This window comes from Solanum lycopersicum, chromosome 9, assembly GCF_036512215.1.
Source record: "Solanum lycopersicum chromosome 9, SLM_r2.1".
Lineage (NCBI taxonomy): Eukaryota > Viridiplantae > Streptophyta > Magnoliopsida > Solanales > Solanaceae > Solanum > Solanum lycopersicum.
This window is the reverse complement of record NC_090808.1, coordinates 64795851-64809837: the sequence shown is the minus strand read 5'-3', so window position 1 is coordinate 64809837 and position 13987 is coordinate 64795851. Positions and strand designations below refer to the sequence as shown.

Here is a 13987-nt window from a genome sequence, read left to right as displayed (position 1 = left end):
TAAAAATTTGTTAATTTTATAAATTTATGCTTGAATCTTAGTTATATAATTTACATTTATAAGATAGTATTTATTTTCATTACTTTAAAATTTTCTTAATGGACCTTAATAGATATGTACGATGAAGATTAACAAGAAAAATGTTATATATTCAAGGACCTCTGCAAAGATGAAATTTTTTCACAATATTCACATCCACTCTCATAATTGTTATCACTCTCGAACGCTATTATCAAACTATCACGAATTCACGATCAATAATTTATTGTCGTCAATCAGTGCAGTAAGTCATCATCATTATTAACTATTATACATAATTATCATTACCATAATAGTCATCGATCATCACCATAAGTAATCCATTATTTCTCTTTACATTTTGTTTTCCTATTCACTATCTCTATAATTCTATATTTGCATTTCTCTTGGTCAATGTTCATCTTTGCCTTGCATTCAATATCAATGACTGTCACTATCATCTTCAATAATTACTATTAGTTATCACCATTAATCATTAACTAATACTGTCATCTATCACCACCAGGTATACATATCCACATCAATTGTCTAAACCAACATCCATCGGCACTCAAAATCAATATCATTAACCGCCACCATCACCAACTAGGATATATTTTCAATCATAATTTAGTATAATAACATGAAGACTTGACGGTAGGAAAGAAAAGTAAACCCTTTGCATAAATAGTAGACCTTGTTGGTTTTGAACTTATATTTAGAGAGTAAATTAAAGCATAGGGTTGGAATGCCCTTTAATGTCATTAACACTTAATTAAAAATTATCACATCTACTTAATAACTAAGACGTCTGTCATTTTTTCTTCCTTTTGAAATTGTTTTTCATCTATAATCATATAACGATGAACAAGTAAATCCTCACATAGTATTATACAAATCAGTTTGAATATATCACACACGTAAATCGTCACATAGAATTTATATATCTATTTATTTAATTTTATATTAATTAAAATATTTATTTATTTCAAAATAAATTAAAATATGTATTATCATTATCTATCTCGTCTCGATATCAATAAATCCCGTGTAGTTGGACGGAAGGTCCAATAGTTCTATTTATTGTATCTACCAATATAGTAGTACTATATTGTCAATTGTAAGCTAATACTGCATTTATCAACTTTATTTATTTATTCACCTTATTTATTTATATTGTGATATATATATTTATAATAGTAGTTTTTGTTTAACCCAGATGATCTGGGTCGCCCCCATTGTTTGAAAAAAACGACCCCCTGAGAGAGCTCAAACAGTGGATCTGACGCAAACCCACTTAGATTTTCTTGTTTACAGCCCTCAGATCTCTTCAAAAAATCGATTCTTTCTGTAATCGAATTGATTGATTTTCTTCTTTTTTCGAAAGTTTTCTTTGCAATCCAACAGTAATTGGGTTGTAAAAAAGGAATCTTTTTAAGGTGGAAGGCACAATTAGCAATGGGGTCGAAGAAGAAAACAGCATCACAGAAAAATTCTCGTTCTGCTTCTCCAGTTAAAGAGATGGCAATTTCAGGCAAGTTTTTGGTTTGGGTTTCTCTTTGTTTTATTTTATTTTTAATGGATAACTAGGGAAGAGAAAAAAAAAGAAAGAAAAATAGAGTTGTTAATAGATTAGATTGTGATTTTGGATATGGGAATGTATTAATACTTGCTAGAAATAAATAAAGTTAGCATCTTTGTTAATTTGATGACTGCATCTACTGTATGAAGGTGTAAATCTGAGTCCTTAATGTTGAATTAATGAACAATTGTGTTTTGTTGGGTGGGGGTGGGGTGGGGTGGAGACAAAATATAGGTTATTGTAATTTCTCCTGATATGGGATGTGTAGCTATTTTTCTCGTAATTGCTTGTTTTTATGAAGACTCTTGGAAAATTTATTGTTGAGGAATCTAGATACATGGAATCAAAAGTAAGGAAAATGCTTAAGTAAGAAAAAAGATTGTAATGGGTCAATATTAGTACAGCGTCATGGTCGCGCAACAAGGTATGGAGTTATTGAGATATAGCAATGAGTTTTTTGGATCATCCGAGGCACGTGGAATCAGGAATATCGATGTGGCAATACGTTGTTAATTTAAGTTGTTTGTATTTGTTCAGCTTCTATCATTGTGTTTTTTGTTTTGTTTATGTTATCGAAACATGAATGCTGAACCCATTATTCATTTTGGTTGATGTATCCTTCTTCATGGGATGGGAGCATTTTCTTTTAGTATGTATCTAAGCAGTTGTCTGTTTTACTCCTTCCAGTCACTGTGGAGACTGGAGAGTGTTATATAGACGTTACAGACAGTCAAGAGAGAGGATATGTCTGCAGTTTTTGTTGCATTTTGAATGGATTGTTTGGCTGTAGCATCACAAAGGTGACACTTATCAGGAGAAGTATCAGTCTGTGACAGAAGAAACTTGGTCATTCATGTCCTACTCTATGCACCTTAGTCTTCGTGATCATATGCCGAATTCTATTGAACATTTTCCTGTTTTCCCTATGTACTCAGATAGTGAACTCCTATGCTGGAAGTCCTGTACTCGTCATTTGGTATAATAAGGTCATCTCATTAGCTTCTTTTTGGGGAACAGACAGTTATTTATAATTGTGGGCTTGATGTCTCATTGGCATTTAAATATAAGATGAAGTGTTTCAAAGTAGTACCATATAGTAGGTTCTCATCCGGACTAGATTAGTTTAAGCTTCATCCTAGTTTTCTAATTTGGTTAAAGATCATCTTCTACATTTGGAGATTGCTGTGTCAGTAGTCCATTTTTAGCACAGCCAAGCATTAAACTAGATAATACTCTTTGGGGTCGTTTTGATAGAGTATATAAGAATAATGCTAAATATAGTGGGTTAGTAATGCGTGCATTTATTATACATAGCATATTTTTATGCATTGTTCTTTTGGTGCATTAAAAAGAGCATGCATTGTATAAAAAAAAATTTATTTACAAGGTTATAGTCAACAATTATGGTGGAAAAGACGTGAAAAAGGTTTTGAGGGGCAATTGAGTTTTTAACCATGCTAATGCATATATTGAAACCATTGCTTTACTAATACCTAACCTACAAATCCATGGTATTAGTAATACACACCTTAATACACAATAGAGTGTATAAGTAATGCAAGAGATAGGTTTGAAAAGATACTAGCTAGTAATACACAAAGATAACACATGCATTATTTTTCCTAGTATACTCTCTACCAAATGCCCCCTTTTAGTTTGAATACTTGGAGTAAAATGTACAACATAGAATAATAAATGACAGGGATTAAAGTCAGTGGAACATATTTCATACGTTGAACCATATCTGCACTGGTTTAAAGATGGATGAAGTCAGATTGAAGTGAATTACTTATAGCCAATATGCTAAATTCCATGTGAATCCTGCTTAGTATTGCCCCAGATTTGTTATTAAGGTATAATCCAGACCCCAACAGAGTTAGTTGAGGATTCGAAAAGCTAGGATCCCACTTTGTTGTACTTATGTTTATATCTCTTACATCTATTTTTTTGAGATAGTTTCTTATGTGCCGAAGCACTTTCTAAAGCACATGCTTTCGAATGAGAAGGGGGTCCACCTTCTTCTATCAATTATTTTTCATGAATGTGGTGTTTGGGCCAATTTTCGCGCACCTTGACTAATTTCAGGATATAAGCCACCCCCCACTAGCAATAGGTACCATGTAACTTTGATCACCAAGGCTATGAGATAGATGGGAAGAATCACTTAGTGTTTTTTTGGTCTCGACTGGGAACTCATGGCTCTCAACCACTTCATTGACCACTAGGTCACACAACCTAGTATTGGGTGAAGGTGAAATGTTAAGGCCTTTGAAGTTTGTGATTTTTCCCAATATCTTTTTCCCTATTTTTTGGTAGTTGTTTTCTCCTTTTATTTAAGCCCCAATCTATTTCGATTGAGACTTTTGTTGTCCGCAACAGTGCCATATTTATTCCAATTCTGGGTAGAGCAGTGCGGCTTTCGTTTGATAATATCATTTAGCGTATGGTTACTAGATGCCTGATCAACATGATGAGCTAGAACTACATCATGCTTGGTGCTTCTCTGTATATTTTTATAAAGACATGAGATTTGGAATGTCCTTTTGATTCTTAATACATGGAAAGACAACTAAAGGTAGGTGCGGCCAGAAGAGAATTTTTAGAAATTGAAACATTCATGGTCTTGAACTATGATATATCGAACTTCTCAGAAAGTAACACTTACCTTTCTAAATAAAAAGAACTTGGAAAGTAGGTTTTTTAGGAACTGTTTTTATCGCCAAATTTAGAAGGTATTATCTTTTAGATTGTGTAACTTATAGAGATAAAAGAATAAAAAAGTAACTTGTAGAGGTAAAAGTTCTAATATTTGGAAGCGTATGTTATACCTCTGGTATCATGGTATGTATGAGGATAACAAATAGTACACTTTAAATAACTGAACAAGTAATTCAATTCTTTTCTTAAAAAATAATTGTAGAATTATCAATGAGAAAACTCAAAAGTTCTAATTGATATGATTGAACAAATTAGAAAGTAAAGTAATAGGCATGTCTCATCAATTTGGTTGATCTAAAAGAAACGATCGACCCATCAAAGAAAAAAAACTATACAATAAGAAACGAAAATATTTTATCTATTTGGCATATTGTAGGAAGGAGAATGTGTTCCAGTTTGCATATAATTATTTAGCACATTTTAGAAGAAAGCTTATTGGTGATGCTCATTGTCTAGACAGATTTGAAAAGAGAAGAAGGTAAGGGGACAAAATGTCACAAACCAAGGGGACAGTCTATATTCTTAACAGAGAGTGTGTGTGTGTGTGTGTATGTATACACCTGTTAAAGAGAAGGAGACATTTGCTTTCTAAAGTTACTCGACTGAGTTAATTGCTATTGCCTTGCAGATCTTACTGTGAAGCATCAAAAGGATTTAGAAAATTTGAATCTGTTGACACAGCCTTTCAGAACACTCAAGCTTTTCAGTATGGCAATGATGCAGTATCTTATGAGGTCGATAGCATATCTTTTGTCGCATCGATGGTGTATGCTTTTCAGTATGATTGCTGGACTTGCCTTAATACTGCTTGTGACAACCGATGGTCCTCATGTAAAGGTATGCTTCATCAATTTCAGATGCTTTTGTAGTGGAAAAGGATGGTTACTTGTAGCATCATCATAATATATGTCTTGCACCCAAGGGCGGGGCTTGTGGTCGACGTTGTAAATGCCCTGAGAGACCAAGGTTCAAATTCCAAAAAAAACAATAAAAACACTGGGTGTTTATTCACATTGGCCTTAGCCTTGGTGGTCGCGATGTGATATATGTGCTGGTGGGAGGCAATATGTAATTGGTGTTGTAGTTGAGGTGTGCGCAAGTTAGGATGGATACCAGCGTTACTTAACACAAACATGTGTCTACTTAAGAAAAAGAACTTTATTTCTTGTTACTGGAAGTCGACAATTGGTCAACTTAAAACTGGGTTTTCCTTTGTTACATCACTAAGTGAACTGTTTATTCGGATCCTTTTGACAATTTTCAATTATTTTGTTGAGGAGTTAAAAAATGGTATATATCTATTTCCCTCAGCTTCTATGATACATCTGATGCCGAAAGGATTGGGATAGATATAGAGGACTCATATAGTCACCCAACTAGTTTCGAAGAGGCGTTGTTTGGTTGTTTTGTGGTACCTATTATGTTGTATTTTAAACTCAGTCCTTTCAGTGCTAATAGAACATGTGTGCTTCAATGCAGCATGTTGAGGAGGTTGGTAGATATCTCCAGTTTGGATTATGGTGGGTGGCTCTTGGTGTGGCGTCTTCTATTGGCCTTGGTAAGCAGCATTCACTGTTAGATTTTTTAGCTTCTTATGTTTAATGGCTTCTATATTGGAGGGAGACCTATCTACTTGAGTCTCCATAAAAAGAACTTGCTGATAGTAATAGGGATTTAACTACTTTTTTCTAGGTTTTCCATAAAAAATCTTTGATCCTCTATTTTGTTGCCATGTTGCAGGGTCTGGTTTGCACACTTTTGTCCTTTATCTGGGCCCTCACATTGCTTTATTTACGATAAAGGCAATGAAGTGTGGGCGAGTTGACCTCAAAATGGCTCCCTATGATACAATACAATTTCAAAAAACTCCTTTATGGCTTCACAAAGATTGTTCAGAGTTTGGCCCCCCTGTATTTTCATCTTCACATGGCACAAGTGTTCCTCTTAGTAGCATACTGCTCCAAGTGCAGTTAGAGGCTGTTTTATGGGGCCTTGGAACCGCACTTGGAGAGCTTCCCCCATATTTTATTTCAAGAGCAGGTTTGTCTACACTATCTTTTGTCTACAAGCCTACATCTTGTATTGGGTAGATAGTTCAAACCTGCAGCACAGACCTATTTTGAAGCTACTGGTCTTAGTATATTAGTCTGTTATTCAACCTTGCAGTGGTTTGAAGATATTGTAATATGGAAAGTTCACCCCTTTTTTTCAATCGAGAATTAAGTTATTTGTGATAGGAATTTGATTAACTTTTTGAGTTTTAAATATGTGTCTTACGGGACTTGCTTTGTCGTCCGGGCCTTCAATTTTCTTGAACAGTGATAGGAATTTGATTTTCCTCGGTCAATCAGTGTGCCTTGGGAGCCTAGATATGCATAGCCTTTACTATATTTTAGTTTTATTTTTTTCAATTTTTGATTAACAAGACCATAATTTGGTGACTTGTATTTTCTATATGTTCTCAATCTTGTCGGACGCAAAAGAGCATTTTGAAGCTAATATATTTGCATACCTTTATGCAGCAAGCCTCTCAGGCAGTAAAGTAGAAGCAATGGAAGAACTAGATGCCTCTTCTGAAAACAATGGATTTATAGCTACTCGTCTGACTCAAATGAAGCGCTGGTTTTTTTCCCATGCACAATGTTTGAACTTCTTCACAATTCTAATACTTGCTTCGGTTAGTCCAATTCTATATTTAAATCTATCTTCTAAACATCCGGATAACATGCACGGAGGATAAACTTGATGACCTTAGTTTTGTATGCAGATTTTATGTTCCTTAAGCTATACACTAGAGCATCATCCTCTCCCCAACCCCAAAGTGAAGTTGATGTTTTGCTGACTGTAGAAAAACAGTTTTGGCTTTTAGTACATAATTATGGTTTTAATTTGATTATGTCTCTGCAAGCCACTGAACTTCCCATAACTACAGACAGCTGTAGTAAAGGTGGTGACCAGAAGTTCGGCAGGACAGAGGAAACTGGCTTTTGGGGATGTTTGTCACTTGAGCAAATATAACTTTGACGTTATAATAATCAAACAAATGTGTTGGTCCTGTAACTTTGACAATTGTGTCATACAGCATCTCCACGAAGGAATTTTGTGTGGATTTCAAAAATGCATTGTGATTATTCAAAAGTTGGGAAGCAATAGTATAAGTTCCAAAAAAGTAATTATAACTGGGACATACAGGACAAATATACTTTCAGTTTATCTTTTATCTTTTCGTTTTTCTATAGTTTTGGAGGTAGCTGCATGTGGTGGTATCTATCAGTTAATATCCAGATATATCTTCTCAAATAGTATATAGACTGTTCTGATGGAAGTATCTTTTGTAGGTTCCTAATCCTCTATTTGATCTTGCTGGCATAATGTGTGGACAATTTGGGATTCCATTTTGGAAGTTCTTTTTTGCAACTTTGATTGGAAAGGCCATCATTAAAACTCACATACAGGTCTGCCAACTTTAATGTTCTGCATTCATGAGTTTCAACATCTTAGACGCAGTTCCAATTTAGTTTAGTCTGTCAACTTTAATGTTCTTCATTCATGAGTTTCAACATCTTAGATGCAGTTCCAATTTAGTTTAGTTTTGGCGTCATGTATGATCTTTTCATTTGCTTTCTCGGCCACCCTTTTCGGACTTGCCAATTTATTTAACATGTCGATCCTGAGAGAGATGTGGTATTTGACTATCCTTCTGCAGACCGTGTTCATAATTTCTGTTTGCAACAATCAACTTCTTTATTGGGTGGAAACCAAGATGATTCGGATGCTTAGTTTTATACCTGGTCTCGAAACCATGTTACCTAAAATCATTGCCAAGCTCCATTCCATGAAAGACAAGTATATGGCTACCAAAACTCCGTCCACTTCAAATATAAAGGTATAGTTCATCTAATACTATTTTATGTGATTAAATTCCTTAGTTTATCGTTCTTCATCTGAATTGAAACTCCATAATCTTTGTCAGGTGAACAAATGGGATTTCTCATTTGCTTCAGTTTGGAACGGCGTGGTAACCATCATGCTACTTAACTTTTTCGTTAAGATTGTAAATGCTACTGCACAGCGGTATTTAAAAAAACAGCAAGAAGAGGAGTTGGCTAGTCTGAAGAACAAATCATCTTGAAGGAAATCAGATAAACCCCCTCTTCATTCTCATAGATTTGTTTTTCGGTCAAGCTTTTTCTTTTCCGCTATCTATCCTTGTTAAATCGTCAGAAATAGGGTTTTACGAAGCGATTGGTGGCTACAATGGAAGCTACTTAGAGACTCGGCACCAGCAAGTCCATTTCACAAACTTTGTACAAAAGAACATTAGTTTCACAAGTCCATTGACTATGTAACTTCAAGAAAAACATTATTTAGGGGTGCCATTGTTGACAAAATTGGTGATCAGGAAACTGGAAAACTCATTATTGGGCAAATGCTTCAACATTTAGAAAGTGAAGATACATTTTCTGCATTTATAAACAGGCCTGTTTTTTTTTTTAGTATAGCATCAGTACTCTGTTCTTCCCTCTTTTTTCTTTCATTTAAATTCATCGATTCATTTTAAGTGGTGTTTGGCACAGGCAAGAGATTGTATTGTACCGTGTGCTGAAATTATTTTTTTTTATGTATCATCGTCATTGGTGCGTTGATGTTCTTCTCTCTGATCTCGTCCATTGGCATTCTGATCCTGGTCATTCATAGATAGTCGGAACACTTTTATTCTTGATAGTCACAGGTCTGAAATAGGAAAGCTGCTTCACAGTTTTGTTATGAACGGAAGCCTTGGAGTAGCGTAAAGTCACCTCGTCTGACTTACAAGTTATATGTTTGAATCGTAGGATTAGTCACTAATGCTTGTGTTACGATAGACTCTGACCTATAGGAGAGTGTTGAATGAATAAGTAAAAATGAATAGGGGAAGTAATAAAAAAAGAGTTAAGAGTGTTCAAGAAGCAATTAAGTTCGACTTTATATAATAAAATACTATAGGAGTTGTGAATATAGTAGGTGTCATCATCACTCGCGTAATCTTCGTATAATCCTGATTATTTTATGAATTATTCGATTAATAGTCAGTAATCATCGTTTAAATCAAGATAATTGTACCCACAACCAATTTGTCATTTTATAATTTCAACATTAAATAACCTTCACACATCAGTCTTCATGTCTACGTGGCATAAAATATTAAGATCCTAATCACTAGTACTGTCGTTAACTTAATTAATCAATAATTAATTATTATGTTATCTGAGTTTCCTCCAGGTCAGGTGATTTAATTAACAAATCAGTTTTGATTCTTTTTTTCTTTCAATAAGAATCCAAAGATAATGTGTCCATGTTAGCTACTAATTTAATTTATTAAAAGAGATCTTCACTTAAATAAAATTTTGTCCCATTAGGCCATTAAAATTCATATAGGACAACTAATAGAATATTTATTAGTTGGTTTCAACCTAGATTCCTATAATCAAGATGTCTAATATACTTGAAAATAAACCAAAATGGATATGTACATGTACATGTAATTATATATATTATCTAACATCAATACGAGTTGAGGTTAAATACTTCAAGATATTTCAACAAAAAATTTGAGTTTGCTAATATAAATAATTTTTATAAGAAACATTTTATATTATATAATATGTTGTTAACTAAATTCAAATTTGATCAAATCGATATCGAATACTAAAAATGAAATTTAAAAAAATATTATCTTTATCACCCCCTAGGGGTTAGGTTATTGTGGGGTGGGGGAGACAAGAAAGCAACTACTTTTGACAAATTAAGTAATGATGGAATTATATATTAATGAAGCATATGTAGGGACTAGAAAATGCATTAAGTTAATAATGGGGTCCAATTTGGCTTATTGATCGAAATGTGGGGCTTTATTTGGTTGGGTGATTTCATTGTCAGAAACTATAGTATAGTTTTTTTATAATAATAATATTGGTGGTAGATCCAATATTTGTTTTTAATGGCTTGAATAGTAAGTTACTCATATCTACATGGTTTGCTTTTATATTTCTCTTCAATTTACTTTGTTTTAACTTATTTTTTTGACAAGTATCACCTTTTTAAAGATCTCCTCATTATTTCATTAGATTTTGTCACATCATAATTTAGTAAAAGTTTACTCGCATCAAATATTTATATAAATAGAATACCATATGTTTATATATAGAGTTATACTTTCTCTATAGATTTGCATATTTTATTTTTTAAAAGTTAAATCGTATAAATTTTAATTAATATTTTATAATATATATGTCAATAAATGTAAAAAGGAAAAAGAAGAAAATAAGAGATTTGAAATTTCATCACTAAATTTCCACTAATGTTAGGTTAATTGTTTGTTATCTATCAATTTTGTCTTCTTTGAATATTTGCATCATCCAACTTCAAGAAGAGTTAGATATAGAATACTATACTTGTTGACTAATACTCTCTTCAATCTGTTTTTCGATTTGTTTATTTTACTTTATTATTTTTCAAGTAAATTTTCACTCCTCATTATTTATTTTTCAAAAATAATTCTCAAAACATAAGAATATATATATATATATATATATATATATATATATCAATGGATATGAATATTGTCATAAAATATTTATATTAATTATTATCTGAGTACATTTCAATGGAAAGGTAACCTAAATGCACTTGTTTACGCTGTCCTTTATTGACTAAGTAACACAAACATGCACCAATGTGTAGTAGAATTTAATTTTTAATTTAAGAAAATACATGAAATTCCTCTTAAATTTGTCATTAAAATATATTTTAGCATTATAATTTTACACGTATTTAAATACCCTCTCAAACTATTTGTAAGTGAATAAATTTTACCTTAGCGACTGATGTGATAAATTAAAAAGTTTTCGACAGTAAAAAAAATCAAAAAGAAAAGAAGTGGGTCCCATGTTGTCTTCTTCAACTGCTCCATGTTCCTATCCTCTCTATCAAATTATTTTCTGTCTATATTTCCTCGACGGAAAAAGAAAAAAAGAAATGAAAACTAATTTTATTTACCATATGACGTCTTGTCAACGTGTCATTGAGATGTGAAGCAAGTGTATATCACTTCCCAATCACGAAATTAATATTGTATATATAAGATATTATTTAATTCACCTGAAAGTTTTTTTAGGAATATTTAAACACGTATAAATTACAAGGCTAAAGTGAATTTTGTATAAAAATTTGAAGAGAATTTTATGTATTTTCCCTTTTAATTTTAATGTAATATATTATCTATCGAAAGACATCATAGGAACTCCAATAATTGATACTAAATTAAAATTCTTTTAATTAAATACAGTCAATAGAAGACCATAATTAAAATTAACTTGTCTTTTCAAAAGTAGAAGGAGAAAATGTATTATTTCTTTGTAGAGATAAGAGAGAGAATAATATTCCAAAACTTAAAACTTGGATAGTTAAATTAATTCATAAATTTTTGGTAAGAATATTATTAGAGAAATGATGTCAAATATCTTACAATGTACAGGGGGAAAATAACTATTATTCTAAAATTTACAAGTGAAATTTCAAATTGTTAATTTTGAGATTTCAGATGACGTTTTAAAAAAAAAATACAATTAAAAAGTAGATAGTGAACGCTATTTTTAGATAGCCTGATAGTCTACGAGTTTGAATTATTTTTTCCTATACAAATTAATAACTAACCAAAAAAAGAAAACAAAGATAGAATTTTAAAAGAAGAAGAATTAGAATTTGCATCATAAAATTTGAAGAGAGGCAATCAAGATATCAAGCAATTAGTCACAAAATTTCCCTACCTCTACTATGTTGTGTAATCAAATCAATCAATCAACTATACTTCGATCTTAATCGATCTATTTAAAATCGATTAAATAAATTTTCTGTATTCGTTTTGCTTTTTTTGTTTTGTATTCGTGATAACTACATACGTCCTATACACTCACTAATATTGATCTTTCTAAGACTTTAAAAAATCTAACCTTTTTTCTCCAAAATGCAGATACACTTGAGAGTCCATAGCTAAAAAAGCTTCAAGAGAATATTTGAAGATTAATTGTTTATTTATACCCTTCACTATTGGCTTTTTCTATTTTTCTAAAAGTAGTAGAATAATAGTTATCAGCTAAAGGTCAATTTAATTGCTGTTGGGGACCTTTACATTATTGCTGAATTTATCCATATGTTATGGACCCCAAAGCCCAATATAAACTTTAATTTCAAATATAATTATGAAATATTTAAAAACTTTTTCTCTATATAATCTTTGGAGACTCTTCAAAATCACAAGTAATATGAAATGTGTAAATTAGGTATATAGCATTTTTTATAGTAATATTCTCAAGTTATAGCACTAGAGTTTGAATTTCATTGTATAACATTTAATATCTCAAGTTATAGCATTTTAAAAAAATATATAATGTTAATTTTAAATTATTAAAAAGAGTTGTTAAAATAAAAAATAAATTAAAAAAAGGGAAAAATTAATAATGGAAAATGAGTTCTTTTATTAAATAAATTAAATATAATTATTAATTACTGTTAATAAATTACCATGTTTTAAGGGATTTTAATTTTTTTTAGATTAGTTAGTGCCTTAATTCTCTCAAATTAGTTTAAATGACATTAATTTTTTATTTAATTCCTTCAAAAGCTATACCAAATTGGCATGAACGTACATGTCATTTTGTTTTCCAAAATTTTACAATCTTTTTGAGATTTGCAGATTTTACTTTCATTTTTTATTAGTAGTTGAATAAATTTTGGCGTTGAAAACAATTTGATTTGATTTGATGGAGAACAATGTGTCGATATTAATAAAACATGGTGGAAAGTGGAATTCATCATATTGATTTTTGTTATGATTTGTTGTTTTAATTATGAATTGTTGGTTTTAATTATATTTATTGTTTTGTACATGTATAAAAGTGTTCGATTTTTTTTTTATTGCTAGATCTAAAATATAGTTTGTATGTTTTTTTTTGGATAAACAATCAAGTTACGTATGGCATTTTGAAAAACGATAAGTAAATATAAATGTGTTTGAGTTGTAATTAAATTGAAGATTCGCGTGTCAGCTGATTTGTGAATAAAATAGAAAAACGTACATTTATTAACTAGACAAATAATAATTAGATATAATTCTTTGTACAAGTGAAGTATTACAAATATATGAATAATGTCTAAAAATTATATAAAATTTGTATTTAATGGTAAAACTTGCTCAGATAATATTCAAAAAGTAAGAAGATGTAATTCTGTGTACTGGTGAAGTATGAAAATTGTATTAATTGTGTATGAAATTTATAAGAAACTTGTATTAATTGTGTATGAAAATCTATATTTTGTTAAACTTACAATATATGTTTCTGTTGAAATTATAATATATATTTTGTATTAATTTTGTATAGAAACTATATTCTTTTTGTTTAATTGAAATAATGTATATGTCAGTGAATGATATATTAAATGTGTATGAAGTTTGTATGAATTATTTTGATAGGTACAGATACAAAATCAGAAATTGGTCCACATTTTAGACCGGTTACAACAACAAATTCTTTTAACCCAAGATGTAATTTTGTACCATTTACATTCATAACAAACATGTCATCCCTGTCATTTTTAGTTTCAAGAAGAAAATATATGTCGTAACATCTG

General features: G+C 31.1%; 1 protein-coding gene and 1 long non-coding RNA gene across 2 annotated transcripts; one reads left to right on the top strand and one right to left on the bottom strand.

Annotated features, from left to right (window-relative positions):
• Window positions 1-1050: 1050 nt before the first annotated feature.
• Window positions 1051-8968, top strand: LOC101257300 (vacuole membrane protein KMS1). Its single transcript, XM_004247320.5, has 8 exons — window positions 1051-1552; window positions 4947-5155; window positions 5798-5876; window positions 6059-6358; window positions 6841-6995; window positions 7657-7773; window positions 8025-8204; window positions 8292-8968. Exons 1-8 carry the CDS (start codon window positions 1477-1479, stop codon window positions 8448-8450), a joined length of 1275 nt encoding a protein of 424 aa, XP_004247368.2. The 5' UTR covers window positions 1051-1476; the 3' UTR covers window positions 8451-8968.
• Window positions 8714-12409, bottom strand: LOC104649337 (uncharacterized). The gene is made up of 2 exons (XR_743289.4): window positions 12310-12409; window positions 8714-9191 (listed from the first exon to the last, which is right to left on the bottom strand). It is a non-coding gene; the product is annotated as an uncharacterized lncRNA (long non-coding RNA).
• Between the last annotated feature and the right edge of the window lie 1578 nt (window positions 12410-13987).

Coding starts and splice junctions, on each gene's coding strand:
- LOC101257300 (XM_004247320.5), top strand. CDS start 1,477: ATGGGGTCGAAGAAGAAAACAGCATCACAGAAAAATTCTCGTTCTGCT. Junction 5,877..6,058: donor GGCGTCTTCTATTGGCCTTG/GTAAGCAGCATT, acceptor GCCATGTTGCAG/GGTCTGGTTTGCACACTTTT. Junction 6,359..6,840: donor ATATTTTATTTCAAGAGCAG/GTTTGTCTACAC, acceptor ACCTTTATGCAG/CAAGCCTCTCAGGCAGTAAA.